This window comes from Choloepus didactylus, chromosome 2, assembly GCF_015220235.1.
Source record: "Choloepus didactylus isolate mChoDid1 chromosome 2, mChoDid1.pri, whole genome shotgun sequence".
Taxonomy (NCBI): Eukaryota; Metazoa; Chordata; class Mammalia; order Pilosa; family Megalonychidae; genus Choloepus; species Choloepus didactylus.
This window is the reverse complement of record NC_051308.1, coordinates 231,051,825-231,073,806: the sequence shown is the minus strand read 5'-3', so window position 1 is coordinate 231,073,806 and position 21,982 is coordinate 231,051,825. Positions and strand designations below refer to the sequence as shown.

The window sequence follows — 21,982 nt, the reverse complement described above, 5'->3', positions numbered from 1 at the left end:
TCACTTTAATTATTATTCTTGTTATTTTTGGGTGTGTGCTAATGAAGGTGTCAGGGATTGATTTAGGTGATGAATGTACAACTATGTAATGGTACTGTGAACAATCGAATGTATGATTTGTTTTGTATGACTGCATGGTATGTAAATATATCTCAATAAAATGAAGATAAAAAAAAGGAACATGCTAAAGTCACAGAGCTAAGAAGTGGGGAGCAGGGGTGGGAGCTCAGGTCTGGCTGGCTCCAGCCTCCCTGAGACATCTGACTATGGTGGGAGGTATCCCCAAGGTGCAGGTGGGCAAGACGGCCTCAGGGGCCCCTGGTTCAGCCTGTGAGGTTGAACGTGGGTGAATGAGATGCAAGCATGAAACCATACCACCGCACTTTGAGCTGCCCCAAGACAGAGGAACAGTCAAAGGAAGAAAGTAGGACTCCCAGGGAGCCAAGAATCTGGGGCATGCCAATGAGTACCCTGAATTGGGAATTCTAGAAAGGAGGGTCCTCCATATCAATGTGGCAGCCAGGGGCTGCTGGCTGGGCCTTTGCAAGACCATCCATCCTTGATATTCCCACAGAAGTTTCCCTGCAAAAGGGATCTGCCAGGAGCCCGACTGGGTGGTGGTGGGGGGAGATGCTCCCTGCTTCCCACAGGACATCTTTGCCCAACGCATGGAACCGCATAATCCAAAGCACGATTGTGTGCCACATGGTTACAGGAACCCAAGAATTCTGGAGCAATCAGAGACCCCAATGCTGACTTGGGGATCACATTTGTAAATGAACTTTTCCACACACTCCCATATTCCATTTAACTTTCCTTTTAGCACATGAAAATCAGACAGCACATGCCAAGGTGACCCAACCTTGGACTGCAGCCTCAGGATGCCAGATGAAGGGGCCCTGCAGCGGACACTCTCTATCACCAGCCCCAGTGGGGGGCAGCCCTCTTTAGACCTATTCTTAGGGGCTCTAGAAACTGATGCAGACACAACTGTACTTCAGAACAGTGGTCCCAGGAGATCTGAAACTCACACTGTGACAGCAGGAAGCAGTCCCAGCTTGACTCCCCTCAAAGGCTGTGAGGCCATCTTGCCACCCCTGCCCCCACTCCCAAATAAAACAATACAATTTTGGTGAGCTTGGGTTCCCGCATTAACTGCTCCCAGTACTTCCACACAAATCCAGGGCTGTGGCAAGCCGGAGTTCACAGCAGGAAAGGTCCCTGTATACATAGCTGATGATACAAATAATATACTCTAAAACCCCATTATTTAATTTAATTATGTTGCCAACCATTTAAAAGTCAGAGATGACTTCCCTGTCTCACCCCTGCTGTCCCTAGAGTACAAAAAACACAGCAAACGGTGCTTGTTGTAGGATCCTTCGGAGAGCTTTCCTGTCTGAAGGGCAGGGGTGAGGGTGGAAGCGCTTCCTCTGCCCAGGGCTGGCACCCACTTCCCATGAGGGGGTGGCGCCAGGGACTGAAGGTGACTGGGCCTGGCTGCTGCTGGCGACAGAGAACACTGGGTCACCTTAACTCCAGCTCTCCCTCGCCCCAACTAAGGACAGCAGCCCAGGCTCTCAGCCACCGGTCAGGCTCTTCCCACTCCTCGCCTGCCAATCCAAACTGCTTATAGAGGGATTTCTTAAAATGCCTGAGCCTGTCACACCTGGAAACCCTTCAGTCTTTCCCCAGTGCCCTCAGGGCAACATCCAAAACCCTGGCCTGACAAGGTCCCTCTCTCTCCCGGACCATGTCACAGTCTCACCTTCACTCACTGACCAAGATGACACTGGAACCAGCCAAGCTCTTCCGGCCTCAGCCCTCTGTCCATGCTCAGAGCTCTGCCACTGCCATCCTCTACTCCCCCAGCTTACACAGCTGTGCCAGGGGACCCTGAGACACCCCCAGGTTCCATGACTCACTAGGAGGGTTCACAATTCAGCATGCAGTTGTCCTCAAAACCAAGATTTACTACAGCAAGAGAACCAACACAGTGAGCAAAGGGAAGTCCTGGGGAAACCACGTGCAAGCTTCCAAGAATCCTTTCCCAATGGAGACACACAAGGCACGCTTAGTTCCTCCGGCAATGAGTCGGGACAACATCTATAAAGTGCTGTCTACAGGGAAGCTTATTAGAGACTCAGTGCCCAGGGCATTAATTGGCGGCCGGTCATGTTAAGCACCCTCATAACAAAATTCCAAGCTCCCAGAAGGAAAGCAGGTGTTCAGAATAAACCATTTTGTTTGAACCAACAGTTTAGGCACAATGAACTGCTCCTACCAGGGAGGGTGGTGGGAACTCTCCCGAAATCCAAGTTCGCAGATGCCAGCCAAGGGCCAACCAAGCGAGCAGGTCTTGGTGAGGACAAAGTCTCCGGCCGGCTCTGTCCTTTCAGCATAATGGCACACCCACTACTTTCACCCACAAGGGTTCCCTAGCCACCCTCATCTAAGTCATTCCCCTCTGTGCTTCCCTAGCTCAGTACCCATTTTCGTTCCTACAGTTCTTAGCAAGTTGTGCAAGTATTCTGTTCATTTGTTTGCTTGTTCCTGTGTATTCCCTCCCCCCATTAAAACACGAGCCCCCAGAGGACAGGGACTGGGTCTGACGACTTCACCCTCGTGTCCCCAGTGCTCAGCACAGTCCCTGGCACGTGGCAGTTCTCAGTAAATACATGCTGAATGATTTGCTGTGTGAGAGAATACTCTGTCCACAGTTGCCACAGATGGGAACTTCCAGGGTCTTTACCTGTCCTCTCCGCATCCTGATGAGGCAGCCTGAGCGGGAGTCATTAACTCCATTTTAGAGACAGGTTTCTCGAGGTCTCATTGTGGGCTGGTGGCAGAGCCACAACCAGAACCCAGAGCCTTCTAACAGGGCAAGTTACATCCCCCGGCCTACTGTCTCGCCAGACCCAAAACAACCCCAAAGTCACAATCATAAACTTACAGTCAAAGGATAAAATGAAAACCAACCAGTTACACCAACAGCTTGAGGGTAACTGGGTGCCACAATGTTTCGGCCAGTGCGACAGGAACCTCACGAATGACCCCCCCCCCCATACACTCTCAGCCCCATAGAGGCTTGGAAAGGTTAACTAATTAATTAGCCCAAGGTCACCAACAAGTGAGGCAGAGCAGAAAATCAAGTTCAAATCTCTCTCAAAGCCAAGACCCATGACCTTGCAGCCTGACCTTGGGCTGCAGTGTGGATTAGAGGTGCCTGCTGGAAGGTGCCGTGCCTCTACCTGGGAGGTTCCACTCCGCCATCTCCATCATCTGTTCCCCATACTTCTGCTACTTCTATTTGGGCAGAAAATCTCCCCCTGCCATCAAGAGTTCCCAAGAGGACTAAATCACTGCAATTCCTCGGCTCAGTGTTGAAGTCCAGAGGAACGGGGACCCCTAGGAGTCCAGGGCCAGGCTGAGATGCCTGATGGGAAGGCAGCTGGGAACATGTAGTTTCAAGGCCCTAGGAAACCAAGGCAACAGATTGGTTTTCACACTGAATAAGGATATGCTGCCCTATTCAGGCCAGTATGGTTTAAATGTCATTTGACCAGAATGAAGGAGAGCAGAAAGAAGAGGAGGAAACAATCACAATTCTAAAATGGCCCCAGAAAGAGGAGAGGAGGCAGGGAGCCCAGGGAGGGTGGGGCAGGAAAGGCCGACTAAGCAAGCACCCCAGCCACTCTTGGAGAGGCCGGTGGGCTTCTGGGACTGCCACAGGGACACCAGTCATATTTCACTCTGTAAACTTCTTCTTCCAGACAAGAAGGTTTGATTAGAGAAGCTAATTAAAGTTTTTGAAGATTACCTCAGACCCAAAGCCAGAACACAAAATGCCTTCCCATCCTGCTACTCCACCCCCAGACTCTGGCCTTCATTAAGCTTTGATTTCAATCAATTGCACACCCACTAAAATTAACTTACAAGGCCAATAAATTGCAACCGCATGTTTGAAGGTATTATCTGCTCCAAGCCAAGAACCAAGGATTGTAGAGCACAGGGCAAGATGTCTGGCACAGATGGGAATAATCATCCTTGGAGGAGAGCAGTGCCAGGCCCTTTGTTAGAACATCTGGTCTTGGGCAGAACCTGGGCTGACAGAGGTGATGGCGAGACCCAATGTTAAAGCTAGAGCAGGGAGGGTTTCTCATCTTCTCTGGGAACCTGAAAAATCAAAGTGCTGATCTTGGGGTTCATTCACCCACATGGTGACTTATACCACAATAAGCTGTTTCTCTGACAGCTCCAAGTGCTTACCCTACAATGAAAGCTCCATTTCTCAGTGTCTCCAAGAAAAAGACCATTTGCTCAGGTCAAATGGTGAGGTTTTATGACTGATGAGCTAACCGGACACTTGGGCTTAAAAAAGGAGAGTCAACTCTGTAGAGAAGGAACATTAAGTGATCCCATGCATCAGCCACCCAAGTGCTAAACTCTATGACATTCCCCAGAATAAGCCAGATTCATGAACTAAGAGGTGGGAAACCATCTTGAGGGCTTGGGAGAGAAGAATGAGAGGAGCACAGATTTTGGGGAGCAGGTGGGAGGACATAGGGGAGGAAAATGATGAAATTTGAGATGACTTTTGAGTAGAGAACAACCTCACCCAGCCCCAGCACTATAGCAGGATGCCTGTCATCTCTTAAACATTTACATCAAATTGACAGTTTTAATCTAACAACAGGATTGTTTGGGTAGTGCTATCAACAGCTGCTCAGCAGTTATTCTCTGAGGGAAAATGACTACCATACTCCTTTTCTCCCACTGAGGATGGCAAAGAAGGCTACCAATACATGTGGGAGGGACTGGGAGGTAGAGGGCAAAAAGAGATACAAAGGGGACGGGGATGCTCTGAGAGCAGAGGTGAACAGAAGGAGTGGCAGACTTCAAAGAGGGTCACAGTCTTACTCATCAAACCCTCCCATGCATAATGGTGTACCTGGCATGCTCTCTAGATGGCGGTTTTTTCAATCCCTCCCTCTTCCTTCTGGTAGAGGTGGGCCTCCTTGGGGCTCTGGGCCTCTCTCACCAGGCCTGGGACAGGATGCAGGCTGCCTTCCCAACCCCTCCATGTAGTGACTCAGAGTGACCAAGGCCAGCAGGCACAAGGCAGTGTCGGGCGGAATACCTCGTCTCACAACATGGCCTTTGCCCGTGTGAAAGGAAGACAAATGTTGACAGGTCAGAGAAACCACGGAATAGCTCCATGGCTTTATTCACTGGGGGTGAAACCCGTTTTTCTATAGGATGGGAAGTACATGGAGAAGAGGCAGAGATGATAGAGAAAGGTGAGACCCGCTGCCCCCCCACCACCCACCCCTGAAACAAACTGGTTCCTAGGAAATCCAGGGTAACCACTGGCCAGTGCTGCTCGAGGCCGAGGCAAGGCTCCTAGCTCTCTGGCTGACTCCCTTCGGCTGCACAACCATGGGGAAAAGAGCTCACGGTCTCCACCCCTTCTCGGCCACATCATGGCCACCAACAACCTCACAGGGCATTCTAAGAATGAGATCCATATGAGGTGAGCAATGTACTAACTTAAGGTTTTCTTTTCTTTTCTTTTCAGAGATTCTTCTCATGATTTTAGACCAGAAATGCGTTGGCTCATAACGTCTGGTCCAGCTGGCAGAAGATGCCTCACATAAAAGTTCTCAGGAGGGAGTGGTCTCGGGTACACTTTGATTAATACCAGGTGGTTTGAAGCTGATGGCTCTGGTATCCCATAGGACATATGCAGCCACTATCCCTTCAGTGGCCTGTGGTTCTGTCACATGAGGTGAACCTGACCTTCCTGTACCCCCTACTCCCCTGCCCTCCCGTGGGTGCCACTGGAGACTTGTGCTCTCCCCTCTACTCCTTCCCCCTTTTAAGCAGCACACTGATGCATCAGCCTGGAAGGGAGAAGCACCCTCCAGGCCACCATTACAAACTCGCATAGAACTCAGTGACCAGGGGTTGTCCAGCTCAATCCCCAGCCTCTAACACCCATGGCAGGAAGCCATCCTGTCACCCCTCTCTCAAAATGCCTAAGTCAGTTCACTGTCAGAGAAAAGTACAAAGTCTCAGAGGCACACAGAAATATGAGCCATTAAGACTCAACAGGTGCTTTTAAAACATACATTTCCCCACGAGGGTTATACCTTAAGCCTTTTCAAGAGGCAGTGTCAAGAGTTAAACCTAGAGTTCAAAATCCTAGCTCTTACAGATTTCTAGCTGTGTTAACCAACCACCTTGAATAACTTCTCTGAGCCTCAGTTTCATATCTGTTAAATGAGAGAACTCACATTTATCCTACAGGGTTATTTTAAGAATTAAGTTATTATTTTGAGTTTTTAATGATAATGGGGAAATTGCTCATAACAACAAGCCTATCAAGACTCTAGGCATCGTCTGAATCACTTTATTAAGGAAATAAAAACCTAAGCATTTAAGTCTATAAGAAAATCAGAACCAGTCCCCTGCCTCAAAATCCAAATATGCAGCCCAGTAACAAAAACCCTGAATGCAGCCTCCAAAGAGAACAATGGAACGAGGCCCAGCAACCTCCCTCAGGCTTAGGGAAGGGCCAGACAGGCCCAGGCTGCAGGTGGGTGGAAACCCAGCAACACTTTCAAAGGAGAAACTTTCCACTTCTACCTTCAAACTAAGCTGAAAGGTCAGACAGCATTCCTGGTGTTTTCTGAGATGGCCCAGGGGGGATTTAGAGAAATACACTTACAGAAGGGGCCAAATATGTCCAAAGCCAGCTCCAAATCCACTTTCCAATTTCAAAGAGACTGAGAGTGTGCACTAGCCAGGAGATGGAGGTGTGCATGCACTTTCAGGAGCAAGCATGTGCCTGCTGGGGAGACCCTGTGCAGCCAGCCCTTCCGCCACCTGCCTGGCATCAGATCTCAACTCTCTTGGAACCTCCTTGAGCCCTCCCTGAGTGCTCCACCTAAAGCAGCAGGCCGCTCCCATCCCATCATCCACCAGAGCTGGTTCACTTATCTATGAATAGCTTTCAGATGCTGGAGCTGCATAAGAATGGTTTTATATCCCAACTCCAACATGTACTGGCTGCAAGAATTTGGGAAAATTACTTCACCTCTCTGAATCCGTCAACTTATTCGTAAAGGGAGGATAATCCTCTTGCATAGGTTGGCTGGGAAGATTAAATGAGATAAAGACTGTGAAGTAATTAACACAGTGCCTAGACAGTCACTGGTTGGTAACTGTTTTCATCATTGTTACTTAATGATCAATATCATTATTATAACATAAAACTGATTCCACTTGAAAATTACTGTTTAATAGCTAGCTTCTCACCAAACAGCAGAATAAAAGGAGACAGTAAAAAATAACTACAAGTAAATGACGTTTTAAGAGCAGTGAGTCAATTTCTCAGCATCACTGGAGAAGAAGCTGTGCTACAATGATAGGAAGTTCTAGGGATAAGAACCGTTTAAACACTGAATCTTATTTTAACCATGAAAAGCAATCATTTGTGGAAACTTCAAATATGGATCTAAATCCTAGCTCTTCACTGCTACAATCCATGGCCTTGTGCAGTCACGGACTTTCTTGTAGCCTCAGGCTCTTCATCTGTAAAAAGAGGACAAAATCATCTTCCCCAGAGGTTCTTATAAGGATTAAAGACAATAAATGTAAGATAATGGCACATGAGATACTGAAGATAAGGAAGAGAGTTATCTTTATCATCCTTATAAACTTTAGGTATTGTGGTGGGGTATATTACACAGTGATGCACTTAGGAGCTATTAAAATATTTACAGTCATTTTTTCACAGCTTCCTTTGAGTTGTGCTTTTGTATCTTGTTCATCAGCTGTAAGTGTTGCAGGATTTTTGTTTGTCTTTGTCAAGTTGAGAAGTACCACTTTTCCTCTAGGAACCAGCTTCGAAGGAAAACCTGCTCATTAAACGTATTATTTCGCATCTGCTATCAACTGGGAAACCATTCCAGCTGTCTGCAAAGTGGAGGCCTGAAATTCCTACATGAAGTACAAGAGCTCCAGCCTTACAACCACTGTCTCAGCTGTCCCAACACTTGGTTTCTCTTATTTCCATTTTCTCTCTTGCATACTAGATGGGGGGGGCGGGCAGCTGAGGGCCAGATGGGCCTTTCTCAAGGCTCGAGAGCTGAAAACAGTTTCTATGTTTTCAAAGGGTTGAAAAAACAACAACAAAATAAGAATATATGTGAGGACTGCAAAGGATAAAATATTTACTACCAGTTCCTTTACAGAAAGTTTGCGGACCCATCCTACATAACTGAATTTATATGGAATTAGTCATATATTTTACTGTTTTGCTGTATTTTCAGGAATGAACATAGTGTAAAATGAGATTCTGTTGAACCTAAAAAAACATACTTCAGGAGACCCTTCTCTGGAGCCTTTCCTGGCAAGACTGATTGAGTGAACATTCTTTTTTTGGTGGTGTGGCAAGATTGGATGGGAGCAAAAAAGAACAGATGGGAATCTAAACAGACTTGAGAAAAAGCACTTTCTCAAGGCAGGGGCTGAAGTTCCAAACAACTCAAGATTCAGCAAAATGTTAGTTCAGAGAGGGGCTGCCAAGGTCCTACCTACTGTGAAAGGACCTCGAGGAGTCCTCCCTCAGCATCTGGGCAGGAACAGGGACCCATGAGATCCATGTAGAACCGAGTCCCGACGTATGGTTCAGTGAAAAACAGAGGGGCCTTTGGAGACAGACGACCTGAGTGTGATCGCTGGCTTTGTCTTTATTTCTTCATCTGAAAAATGGGAACTAAAACAGCTACCATATTTATGTGTATAAGGAGAATTTATACACATTCAAGACAATGTGTATAAATGTGTATATAATATCGCGCTGTGTTCCGCACACAGTACCATCACTATTGAGAATCATGATGCAGAGTTAACTTGCAGTCAGGTCTGCATATGGTTACATTCTATGATGAGTCACTTCCTAGCTGACTGAATAGTCAAATTCAGGCCCAGCATCTTGCTATGGATGGCTGAGAATTTTAATTAGTCAGGTGAGCTAGGTAAAAGATTCAATGACAATGGCTTGGCCTAGTTAAGCTCTCATTTATGATTTCACGCCTCAAAACCTCGAGAGCTCTAGTGTGGCAGGGAGGAGCAACTCACAGGTCTCGATACTGGTCAAAGGCATTATTGGCTTCCACCTCCAGCTTCCGCAGCCGGGCAGACGGCATGGCCCCATCTTCCAGCGGAGGGTCATACTTGTTACTCCACGGTGACCTGGAGGGAAGGAAGGAGGAGGAGGAGAAGTGATTCATCCCAGGGAAACACAGCTTGTGAGCACTGAGCCCAAGCCCCTGTTGTCTGAAGTCTCAAGAGGCAAAGTCACTACCTATAGCGAAAAACATGGCTTTCAGAAGCAGGTAGTAGACTTGGGTATGAATCCCGGACTCTGCCTCTCCCTAGCTGGACAATTTTGGCAAGTGGCTAGACTTCTCTGAGCCTCTAGTTCCTCGTGTAAAATGGGGCTACTATTTGCTACCCACAGGGCTGAAAGTTCATTTAGTGCCTAGACCAAAGGTTAAACAGACGCCTTTCCTTTTTCTAATTTTCCTCTCTTCTCACCATTGTATTGATTGATCAGACTTCCCTTCTCTCTGATCTGTTGGCAGGTCTAGATAAATCTTTATTCCAAAGACCTTCTTGCGTAATTACTTACTAAAGAGAGAGCTGTCAGTCAAAGACAGCAGGCAGGAGAGACAGCTCCACGGGGAAATGGTTGTGTTAGAAAACCCAAGTGACTCAGTTTTCCACATGAACAGAGGGCAACTTTTCCAACATCTAGGGCTGTGTGCACACACACAAAGGCTGCTAAGTAATGAGAACCAGCTTCCCTTTTTCCAGTCCAAAGACCTGCTGCATTTTTAAAATGTATTTTGCCACATTAGGACAGCATTTAATCACAGAAAAAGAAATGGAAAGAGGGTTATAAGGGAATCTACTTGTTGATTTCTGCAGGTGGAGTTCAGAGGGCTGGGTGTTCAGAGAAAGAAACAGAATTAAAAAGGTGAGAGGAGAATGCAAAGGAGAAGGAGAGGACAATATGGAATTTGGAAAGAGCCCTTTACACTCCTGGGTGTAAAAACCTCAATGTTTCCGTTTTAAGAAACCCCAATTGCCCTTCCCATGTCCCTTGTTGACAGCAAATCTTCACATCACTGAGGACTCAAAAGAATCCCTGGATTTGGGATTGATGTTAAGAAAAGGGAAACGTCTTAGCACCAAGGCCTCCTGAACCCCAGTTTTAATGAATTCTGTGCACAAACACTTTTCTTCTTGGTGACCAATTCTCCACCAGAATCTAAGCCAGCAAATCACGGCAGGTTCTGAGCCAGAGCCAGCTGTTGGCCTCTTCCATGATCACGCGGCATCGGACACAGCGGCACTAGCTGACCTGCCTGGGTAAAGGGAGGAGAGTCACCATGCTTGACAGCTCAACGGAGGCTCCCCTTGCCCACTCCAAAGCAGCAGGAAGACACTATTTCCCAGACAACCATTTTCCCCCAATTACCACACTGTCAGCAGAGACTTTGCCAGAATGAGATGAAACCCTCCCTTCTGCCCCTTGGCCAGCAGCCAGCTCCCGTGGTCACACTAGAGTGTATGCAAACCGCAGGAAAGGGTTTGTGCACAACCTGGGACACCACTGGGCTTGGGAGACAGGTGTGAACCCAACACTGGGCACCTCCCCATTCTCACTGAGGCCTCTCCGTTCCCCAGCATGGGCTGACAGGTCATTTCTTAGTCTTGTGTCTTACCTCGTTCTTCCCTCTAACGGAGTGCTTCCCAATAGAACTTTTTGCACAGCACTGCCCAAAATGGTACCCACTAGCTTCATGTGGCTATTGAGTACTTGAAACGTGGCTTGTGTGATTAAGGGACTGAATTTTTAATTTCAATCAACTCAAATTTAGATTGCCAACTTCAGAACTTAAGTTCCAAGAAGGCAAGCATGTGCAATAGGGCCTAATATGTACACACACACACACACACACACACACACACACACACAAAAGGTGGAAGAAAGAATGAATTCCTACATCCCCTTCTGTCCCCAAAGCAAAAGTAATCATTCCTTCCTCCCTGTTCCTGCACCTGTAATATCCCTAACCCTTCCCTTCCCGGAGGACTGCAAGCCCCCCGAGAGAAGAGAACCTGTGCAGTTTGCCTTTGTGCGCCCTTAGAACCTAGCAGTCAGTGCTCAATAAATGCCTAGTGTGGCAGATTGAATCATGCCCCCACAAAGACACGTTCAAGTCCTAACCCCCAGTCCCAGGGGCATCAACTCATTTGTAAACGGGGTCCTCGAAGCTCCTATCAAGACGAAGCCAAACATAATCAGGTATGATCAGAGTCCTTATAAGCAAAGAAATTTGGGCACAGAATTACAAGCCACAGGAGGAGACAGAGACAGATCACCACGTGACACAGACTGTCAGCAAGCCACCAGAATGCTAACAGACATTAGAGAAGGCACGGCCTGCCAGGACCCTGATTTTGAAGTCTTAGCCTCCAAACAGTGAGCCAAGAAAGTCTGTTGGTTAAGCCAAACGAGTGTGGTGTTTGTCGCAGCAGCCACGGCAAACTCAGACACATGGCAATGGACTGAATCCTTTTACAGCCTGGAGTGGGGAAGAACAGATCTGCAGCACTTTAGCTGGTGGTCATCAAAACAAGCAGAGATGGAGCACCTTTCTGCTTTCTCTTCTGAGAGACACTTAAGCATTAAAAAAGTCAACTAAATTAAAGCTGAAAGAGGTGGGATAGGAGAATGTATGACACCAGAGGTAAAGATAGATGATAAAGACTGGGACTGTATAACGTGGCAAAAACTGGAGTGGCCAATGACTGTTACTAAATATACAAATATAAAAATGTTTTTGCATGTGGGAAAGCAAATGAATGTCAACCATGTAGAAATTTGAAAAAGGGATGGTATTCAGGAAAAAACATAATCAAAGCAAACTGGACTCTATGGTCAACAGTAACATTGTAATATACCTCCATTAAATGTAACAAAGGCAATACGCCAATGCTAAATGTATATGAAAAGGGGATACAGGGGAGTAATATGGGATTCTTGGTAGTGGTGTTATTTGCTGTCCTTAGTAGTATATTGTATTGCATGACATGTTATTTTTCTTTTTATCATTTTTTCTTATTGCTAAAAAAAAAAAAAAACAGTTTTTCTTGTAGTAATCAGTATGTTCAAATGCTGATTGTGGTGATAAATGTACAACTTTATGATGATACCATGAACAACTGATTGTACACTGTGGATAAATGTATGGTATGTGAATATAACTCTCTAAAATTGTAGGAAAATATATATATAGGAGTAAAAGTGTTGGAGAAAACATGGTGAGAGGGATGATGCCTCACCAATATGGACTAACTACAATGTGTAAACTCAGAATTGAATCTCAGAACATAGCCTAACATGGACACAATAATTGTAATAGTCCCTAGATTGTAAGCTCTTACAGCAGTTAACTCTATCCCTGAAGTGTAAGGCCTATCTCTAAACTTTGAGATGCTGATCCCCTAGCATATGTTGTCACAAACATTGGGACTGGCGGTTTGATGTGCTGAGCCCTCGAGCATGGGACTTGCCCTTATGAAGCTCATTACCACAAAGGAGAGTCTAAACTTGTATGTAATGGTGCCTAAGAGTCTCCCCCTGAGTAACTCTTTGTTGCTCAGATGTGGCCCTCTCTCTCTCTAACTGAGCCATCTCGACAGGTGAACTCGCTGCCCTCCCGCCTACGTGGGACCCGACTCCCAGGGGTGTAAATCTCCCTGGCAACGCAGAGTATGACTCCCGGGGATGAATGTGGACCCGGCATCGTGGGACTGAGAGTATCTTCTTGACCAAAAGGGGGATGCAAAATGAGACAAATAGTTTCAGTGGCTGAGAGATTCCAAATGGAGTCGAGAGGTCACTCTGGTGGACATTCTTATGCACTATATAGATAACACCTCTTAGGCTTTAATGTATTGGAATAGCTAGAAGTAAATACCTGAAACTACCAAACTCCAACCCAGCAGTCTGGACTCCTGAAGACAATTATATAATAATGTAGATTACAAGGGGTGACAGTGTGATTGTGAAGACCTTGTGGATCACACCCCCTTTATCTAGTGTATGGATGAGTGGAGGAATGGGGATAAAAACTAAAGGACAAATGGGGTGGGATGGGGGGATGATTTGGGTGTTTTTTTTTCACTTTTATTTTTTATTCTTGTTCTGGTTCTTTCTGATGTAAGGAAAATGTTCAGAGACAGATTGTGGTGATGAACACATAACTATGTTATCATACTGTGGACAGTGGATTATATATCATGGATGATTGTATGGTGTGTGAATGTATTTCAATAAAACTGAATTTAATAAAAAAAAAAAGAAATTAACAACAACAACAACAAAAAAGTCAACTAAACAACAGCCTACAAAGGACTCTCAGCAGATCTCAGATACCAAGATGCAGCTGAAACTGTGCTCACCAGCACTGTTAATCTGCAAAGGAAGCTTGGTACCTCCCCTCGCCGGGGAGAGGGGAAAGAATCAAGACAGTGAGAACTTCAATTTCTTTTTCCCTACAGCTCCCTTTGGGACTCTCCTCAGCACTCTCTGAGGTCTGACCTTCGTATCCACAGTTAAACAACCAGCCGTCTTCCTGTGAGCCCAAAGACCCACCCCTGCTGGCTTTTATTTAGAGGCGACCTGATTAGACACGAGAGCCCATCTCTCTTGCAGACCAGGGGCCTGGAATTTTCAAGAAGCCTGTAACTCACATTTCTCCTGGCTCACAGACAACAGTATTTGAAGCCGTCAGTCCTGGAGCCAGGATAATTGTAGCTGGGGGAAAAAAAACCATAACATTACCCAGAATATTCTTAGTGGAAGGGGCATTCAGAGTACATTTAAGAGCTTAAATGGAGACCATTTGAAAAGAGACAGATGGGCAGGAACGCTTAGATTTCAAAAGTCAAGCCTTTCATTTCCCTCAGAGAATGCTTTTTATTTCGGCTAACAGATTTCAAACAGTGCTGCTGGCAACGGTCACACCATAAGGATCTTATTTAAGCAAACGATCAAATAGTTAGGATGGAAATGTGAGGAGAAAATCAGAAGACCTTGAAGTTTTATTATCGAGAAGGGGAAAAAGGAAAGAAAAGTTCCCTGCCTTGACACCCCAGATCCCTCTGCAGGGCCCCAGACTCGCAGGCAAGAGCCTGCAGGGCAATCTGGAAGGGCTGCAGGTGCCAAGTCCCTGGGGCAAGCCTGGCCTTGGCATAGACATTGAAATGATTACATTTTCCATGGGCTCCAGGGGAACAGCTGCTTTGCATAGCAAGCTGGAGTTTTCAGGTGGAAAAAGGAAATAGAATAACAACAGTGATTAAAAGCAAGGCTCTGCTCAAGAATCACTTCTTCCAGAAAGCCTTCCCAGTCCGTGAGGATGAGCACCCTGGCCTGTCAAACCACTGCACACCTTCCCTGGACTTCTCCAAAGACCAGTACACTAAAGCCCGTGGCTGGCCTCATCCACCTCTAGGTCCCAAGACTGGCCTTTCAAGGCTGAACTTGATTTTGAATTAATCTCTGGCTTTTGCTGCTCCTTCTGCCTCTTCACAACTCTTTTGTTCTGGATGTTTCTACAAAGCAGACATCTCTATTCAGGGTAATTTGTTCCTCCTGGAGACTAAGGAGACTGACCAAGCCTTGCCACTCCTGCCTCCTAGGCCAAGACTCATTTGGTAAATGAGAAAGAAACAAATACAGATTCAGCCACTCAGTAGCACTCACTGATCCTCTCCTATGCGGCAGGTACCGTTCTGGATGTGGTGTCATGGCAGTGGAGAAGAGGCAAAAATCCTTGGTCTCCTGGAGCTTAGATTCTAGAGGCACAGGGTTAGGGGATGTGGGACAGAAAAACAGCAACATTATCTAATATTTCAAATAGTGATAAGGATTATGAAGAAAAATAAAGTAGGAAAAGAGGATGGGGGTCTGCAGGGTGGGGTCAGGGAAGACGGTGGCACGTGAGCAGAGATGCGAAGGAAGTCAGGGAGCAGGCCATGTGGGAACCTGAGGTCTCCTAGGCAGAGGGACAGGAGGTGCAAAGGCCCTGACATAGAAGCCTGCCCAGTGTATTTATGCAAGTATGGAGGAGGACAGAGTAGAGTAGGACAGAGCAGGCATAAGATGAGAGGGGGTGGGTGGTGGAGGTGGTAGATGAGGTCAGGAAATGGAGAGGGGTGGACTGCAGAGCCTTGGAAGGCATCTTGAGAACTTTGACTTTTCCTCCGAGCGACGCGAAAAGCTTTGGGACGTGATATAACCTACGCCAGCTGCTGTGTGAAGACGCCCACATCATTACATCTGAGGACGTCATTCCCACGGGTGTAAAGAACCAAAGCTATGGCAGAGTTTACCCTCACCACTCCAAACATGGTGAGCTTAAAAAATCAGATTTCTGGCCATCCAGTTGGGACCAGGTAACCCTGGGGCTCTGGCCTGTGTCCAGGAAACAATGTCCTCCAGAGCAACACTTTTAGTGAGTGTGAGTGTAAGAATCACCTGGGGTGCTAGTTAAAATACAGGTTCCCAGGCTCTGCCCCAAGATTCTATTTCTGAAGGTCTGGGTCAAGGTCCCAGAATCAACTGGATGCATATTTTAATATAGATTCCTGAATCCCACAAGGTTTATTAAATAAAATTCTTCAGAGTAGGGCCCAGGATCCATATTTCTAAAAATCTAAGGATGATTGTGGTACCACAGATCCATTTGGGAATCACTGTCTTAGGGCAAATGCTAACTGCAATTCACTCTTGACTTTTCTTCACTTCACTCGAGGCTCTGAGGTCCAAGGAAGAGAAAGCATTCTTATTGTCTATGGGTCCTACCAGCTCGCAGAAACCTAAAGACCTGGGAGGCCTATCTGTACATGCAGAGCCCAAGGGGCTGTTGGCAGCAGCTCTCCGACCAGGGGCCTGCTCACGCAAGCCTCCCACCAGTACAGGGACTGCTCCAGAACCCCCATTCCCACTCCAGGAGACAGGAAGAGCCTAATGGACCAGCCCCAGCTGCAGCTGGGAGGCAGCCACATCACTGCTATGCTTCCGCAGAAGGACGTAAGCTGATGAAGGCAGCAACACGAAAAACAGATCACTACTGTCACACCCAAAGACTATAAAGCAGCAGACATGGTGCCATCCAACAGTTCTCAGTTTTAAACCTGTTTCAGTCACCTGAGGCCCAGGCCCCACGTTTATGTTTTAAACAGATTCTCCAGGTGATTAAACACAGCATAGAACAGTTTCTCAGCCTCAGCATGTCTGATGGTGGTGGTGGAGGCTGTCCTTTGTCCTGGGGAATGTTTCGCATCCCCTGGCCTCTGCCTACTGAAGGCCAAAAGCACCCACCCACCCATAACTGTATCTAGGAAAATCGTCCTCAGACATCGCTAATGTCCCCTGGGAGTCAAAGCTGGCCCTCGTTAAAAACCACTGGTGTAGTCCCACAAGCGCTGGATAGGGAAGAAGAGGTCTATGTTTTCATTCTGGCCTGGACAATTTACTTGGGTGATCACTTTCATTTCTGCACCTTCCTGTCTGCCACACAGGCGAGGTGGTTATGTCAGTGGCCTGGAGCCCCTTCAGGAGCCACCTTGGGTGAATCAGCAGTACTTGGGGTCCCCTTTCCCCAATTCTGCTTTGTTTATGGGTTACAAATTGGGCTTTCACAAAAGCCTTGGAAAATGATGGGGAGAGCTGTGGGAGCTGATGAACTGGATCATCTCTAAGGTCTCATTTGGTTCTCATATTAGGGTTTCAAAATTCAGAATTCACTTCTCCTACTGCCCAGTTCCCTTCCTCCCCTGACTGTAGACTCGTAGGTGCCAGGCTCTGTGCGTGGTTCTTGAATCAGCCCAGCTGGCTGGTCAGGGCCTTGATTTCCTCTATGGTCACAGAATTTAAAAAATAAATAAAAGTTTCCCTGGCCTCCAGCTGCCTCAGGCCAGAGTCACAGGCAGCAGGGTGTGGCGAGCACGAGGTGTCCCTACTGCGGGCAGGGCGCCTGCACGTGCTTTGCTCAGGGTGGGCTAGGAGGGCAACTGTACATACCAATGCCAAGTGACCAAAGCACACCTAGGAGGCTGAGCAATATTCCAGAATATCCTGGAACATATGCAAAACACTACATTAAAATTTCAGTATTTTCCTAATATTTAATCATGAAATGTTCAAACACAGAAGAGGAAAAATTTTACAGTGAACACTCACACACTCACCACCTTGATTTTACCGTTAACATTTTACTATGTTTTATTACACAGTGCATTAAGAAATTTAAGAAATGTGAGTAATTTCACAAGATTAAAAATGGGATTTCACTGCCTAATGCTTAGCTGAATGTTTCTTCTCCAGATCGAAGGTAGAGACAGGATTTTACTCATCTTAGATGCCTCCACAGTCCCACAAGCCCTTGTTCACAGTCCAGGATTCACAGTAAGGACCAGCTATGCAAATTCTTCCATGTCCCAGGTAAACTCTAAGTCAACACAACTTCTGAGAAGGTACCAAAGCTCCAAGTGCTGCACTCTCTTCACCTCTGCCTCAGGCCTTGAATTTGAGGAAACCAAACCAGCAGAGATCCTGGTGAAAAAGCAGGAAGCAGGTATGCACGCAAAGGCTCCCACCTGAAGAACCCGAGGTGCAGTCACAGGTGTTGGAGCATCAGCTCACCTGGAGGCCAATCTGTAACCACCCTTCTCTCAAAGCTCAGGCCTCAACCCGAATAAAATCATGACTGCACAGGGAAGGCCACACATCTGCTCTTTCTAGTCTATGTTGTCCTCCTCCTCCTCCATCCCTTTTTCTTCCTTCTGAGTCTTAGGCCTGGGAAGTGATACTCAAGAAACGTTAATGAGGGAAAGAAAGGAAACATGTTCTAAAGATGGGCCCCCTATTCTACCCCTACTCTAACAGATTTCTCTTCCCTTTGAATTGGGACACAAAGACTATTTCAGGCAGAAGGGACAGAGGAGGAGAAGAATCAGGAGTTAGGTCACAGCCCAGAGCATAATACAGCACCCCCTCTAGACTCGTAATTTCTCTTTTCAGGCCAGGGAAGTAGGAGGAGAAGAGACAACACAGGAGATGCCCGAAAGGTGCCAGGCTCAAGGGAATCTGCATGGAGCACAGCAGTGTGACAGGCACCCTGTGAGCATTTCCGATCAATAAGCAGAGCACCGCTCCAGTCCGGTGCCTTCAACACCACCAGCTGACGAGGGCAACACTGCCACCTGTTTTCACAGAAGAAAAAAGGGAGGCTCAGGGAGTTAAGGGATGTGCCCCAGGTCTCACAGCTGGGAGAGGCTGAGCTGGTCATTAAACCCAGTCTAACTCCAAAGCCTTCACTGTTTTCATTTGGTCAAATATTTACTAAATGCCTACTATGTTCCAGGCTTGATGCTATTCTAGAAAAGTCAATGAGCTGCTACTTTTTACAAAAAATAATGCAGGGCCTGTCATAATTCTTTGGCACCAACTCTGGAAAGCTGGGTTCGGGAGACGACAAGCCCTGGGGTTGGGGAAAGGAACACCCTCCATTCCACTGCGGTCAGCGAGACACAGAGCGCAAAGCCTGGGTCAGAGGTTCCAAGGACTCTTGGTCCTTCCTGTCTCATTGAGGAACTCTGAAGCCATACCCATCAAAACCTTCAGGGGGAGAGAGGGCAGCCCCCACCACCACCGCTGTGGAAGGGCAGCTGACAAAGAACACAGTAGGTGCCCTCTAGTCAGGGCCTGTGGGATACCAGCAGCTCAGACAAACGGCTCCAAGCGTCTTGGGGTCTGCAGATGGGTGGTGAGCCTGAGGTCAGTGAGCTTGGTCAGTGAGCTTCAGTAGGAGAAAACTACAGTTGAGTGTCAGCTCTGTGGTCCTGGGGAGGTCTCCGGGTCTCCCTGAAACTTGACTTCTTTAACTGTAGAATGGGGATGCTGTGAGTTATCTACCTTCCAAGGCTTCCCATCTCCCTCCTCCTCACCGCTGCTGCTATCAGGGCCCTCTGCTCGCTGCCCCCATCTCTTCTTTGGCAGTGCCGCCTCCCTCTGGCAAGAGACCTGACCTATCCCAGGGCCGTATCATCCTCTCCATGCTGGGGGGGTCCACACTACATCTCCCTCCCAGGCTCCTACTGAATCTCCAGGCTATACATCCACAGCCTTCTTGACATCTCCACTTCAATTTAAGACTACTCAAACTTAAAATGTCCCTAGACCAGTTCCTCCCAGCATAGTCCCCACCTGGGTAAAGAGTCATGCCCACCTGCCAACTGCTTGGGCCCAAAGTCCTGCATTTGCCCTTTGCGTGTGCTGGCTCTACCTTTAATGCTGACCTCCACTACGACCTCTCACCTCTCACCAACTCCATGCAAGCCTCCGACCTGCATCAGGTCAAAATATATTCTTTCCCCAGCTTCCATTTGAGGCCAGGAAAGAGAAATGATTTTAAGACAGCTGTCTATCTCTTAAAAAGCCAGTGTTTTCTGTGAACCCTCCAACTGCTCTAAAAAATACAAAAGTAAAAAATGAATTTTAAAAAGGTTTTTTAAAAAGGCAGTATTAACTATACCTTTTCAATTACATCAAGTTCTGGGATAATCAGCACTTCGCATTCATTGTTTCTCTCAATTCTGTGCCCCACCCCACCCCACCACCTAACCCCCACGCTAAGTTCTATCGTCCTTCGCCTGGCCTCAAAGCCCTGCGCCCACTCTGACCTTCTCTCTCTCCTTTGCCCACTCCTCACTACCTTTTCTCTGACTCTGGCCATCCAGCCAGGCTTGATCCTGACAAGCTCATCTCCACCCAGAGCCCTCACATCCAGAATGTTCTTCTCCCAGACCTTGCATGATTGGACTTTTTCATCCTTAAGTCTCTTTTCAAATATCAATACTTAAGGGAGAGCCTTCGTAGTCTATCCATCCCGTTTCTCTGCCCCTTAGTCCTCTTAATTTTCTTTGATAACACTTCTCATAATCTGACAGTACATTATTTATGTATGTACTTATTACTGTCCAGCTTCTTCACTAGGATATAACCTCCATAAAAATGAGACAGAATAGTGCCTCGCACATCTACGTCCTCATAGAAAAATGTTACTGGGCATTCTGTTGATTGAATGATATTCTTATTTCCATCTTTTTCAGAAAAGAAAACTAAAGACCAGAGATATTAAGTGATTTGTCCAAGTTCCCATTGCTAGTAGATGACAATGCTGCTTGGAACTCATACCTGCTGACTCCAGATGCCATGCTTTTTTCCCTGCTTCCACTTCCAAGACGCTCTCCTCGAAGGAGTGCATAAGACTCAAGCTTCAAGACACAGCCCAGGTTCTGTGGCCTCTCAACAAACCTAAAGCAGACTGTGTTCCTTCACAGCTTTCCAAGGCACTGTCTCCAGCTAAGACAATCCACCACAGAAATATGGCCTGTTTAGGGACTCCCACTCGTTTTTCATGGAAGAACTCTTGGACATCCTTTCCATCTAGCTCAGACATGACCTCAGGAAGCTCTCCTGGAGTTGGTCACAATCTCTTCTGTGCCATCCCCATGCCCTCAATAAGCTCTGTGCTGGCTGCACAAATCACATTATACAGAAATCAGTTGCTGAGCGTGTCTCCTGTTCTAGATGGGATGATCACTGAGGCAGGGATTAATGTCAAGTTAGTTATTTTTCAGCCTTCAGCATGGTGACAGAAAAAGAAAGGAGAGTTGCCTATTTGTTTTGACAGAGCTGCCTTCAAATGTCCCTTAATTACAGAGGCCCTCCCAGACCCCAGGTCTTAGTCAGGACCCCCACCATATGCATGTCTTGTACCTTGCCCTCTGTAGGACAGGACTTAATGCAATTATAATTAAGCAGTTAACTGTGTTTTGTAACATCATCCCTCTCCCCCAGACTCTAAGATCCACAAGGGCAGGGCAGGGGCCATGCGTTCACTGCCTATCTTCAATGCTTATTGGAGGCACTCTGCAAATATGTGTTGGTTGATTGGATAAATAAATAAATGAATGGAAGGAAGGAAGGAAGGGCATAAGACTGGCAGAAGGACACACGGAAAGAGGCATGGATGGACAGCCAGTCTGTCAAAGTTCAGAGATCCCTGTGCTGCCAAGGGGTGGTGCCTGGCATGCCTGCTGTGCTTCTGGGTCGAGAGCTCACCTGTAGGAGTCCCCATCTCTGTTGTAGTCACACAAAAGGTAATCCTTTCCCACCACTTTGTCTCTGGCGATTTTCAGTGGCTGGTCAACAGAAGACAGGAGATCTTCACATAGACTGGGGACCTGGCAGAAAGAAAAGAAAAAGGACAGAAAGGGGGTAAAATAAACATCGAGTTCCATAATACGTAACCATATTATGGTCAGTATATTTAACATCTGGCCCTTGGTACCCTGCCAAAATTATGGGCCTGTTCTTTTCTTTTCCACATGTGCCTGACACCAACTGTGTCCCTCTGTAAAGAAATCTGTTTCTTGAATTACAGTGGAGTGTGATTTCCAAAACAGCCTTCCTTCCAAAACTGCGTGCAGCTTTAATTACCTGGTCGCCAGGGTGGTCTAGTAAATTTAAGTATGTATATGCTCGGTAGTAGTCTCTGGTGGGCAGAGCAAAAGCTGAGGTCCTGAGAAGAAGGTAAACATTTCAAACGCACAGGAATCCAAAGAACTCTGGGAAGAACAACCCATCCGTGCTGGAGAACTCCCGCAGGCTCACATGCTGGGTGGAGTCTCTAACACTTTCCAGGCCCCTGGCCAAGCATCACCAGGCTGGCCCGGAGAGTCAACCCTATCTGCTGCAAAGGTAGCTGCACATTGGCTGTTTGTGGCGCCCAGCTCCTGCTGCCGCCCAGTCAGATGGTCTCTGTTT

The 21,982-nt window shown here is 47.0% G+C and overlaps 1 protein-coding gene across 2 annotated transcripts in view; it reads right to left on the bottom strand.

Annotated features, from left to right (window-relative positions):
* The window catches only part of CAPZB (capping actin protein of muscle Z-line subunit beta), a 153,615-nt gene that overhangs the window by 35,000 nt on the left and 96,633 nt on the right, over positions 1-21,982 (bottom strand). For both annotated transcript variants that reach the window (XM_037828345.1, XM_037828344.1), the window contains exons 3-4: positions 21,278-21,399; positions 9,148-9,261 (exon numbers count right to left, since the gene is read on the bottom strand). In XM_037828345.1, coding sequence (XP_037684273.1) covers positions 9,148-9,261; positions 21,278-21,399 — 236 coding nt within the window. The remainder of the gene's footprint in view (positions 1-9,147; positions 9,262-21,277; positions 21,400-21,982) is intronic.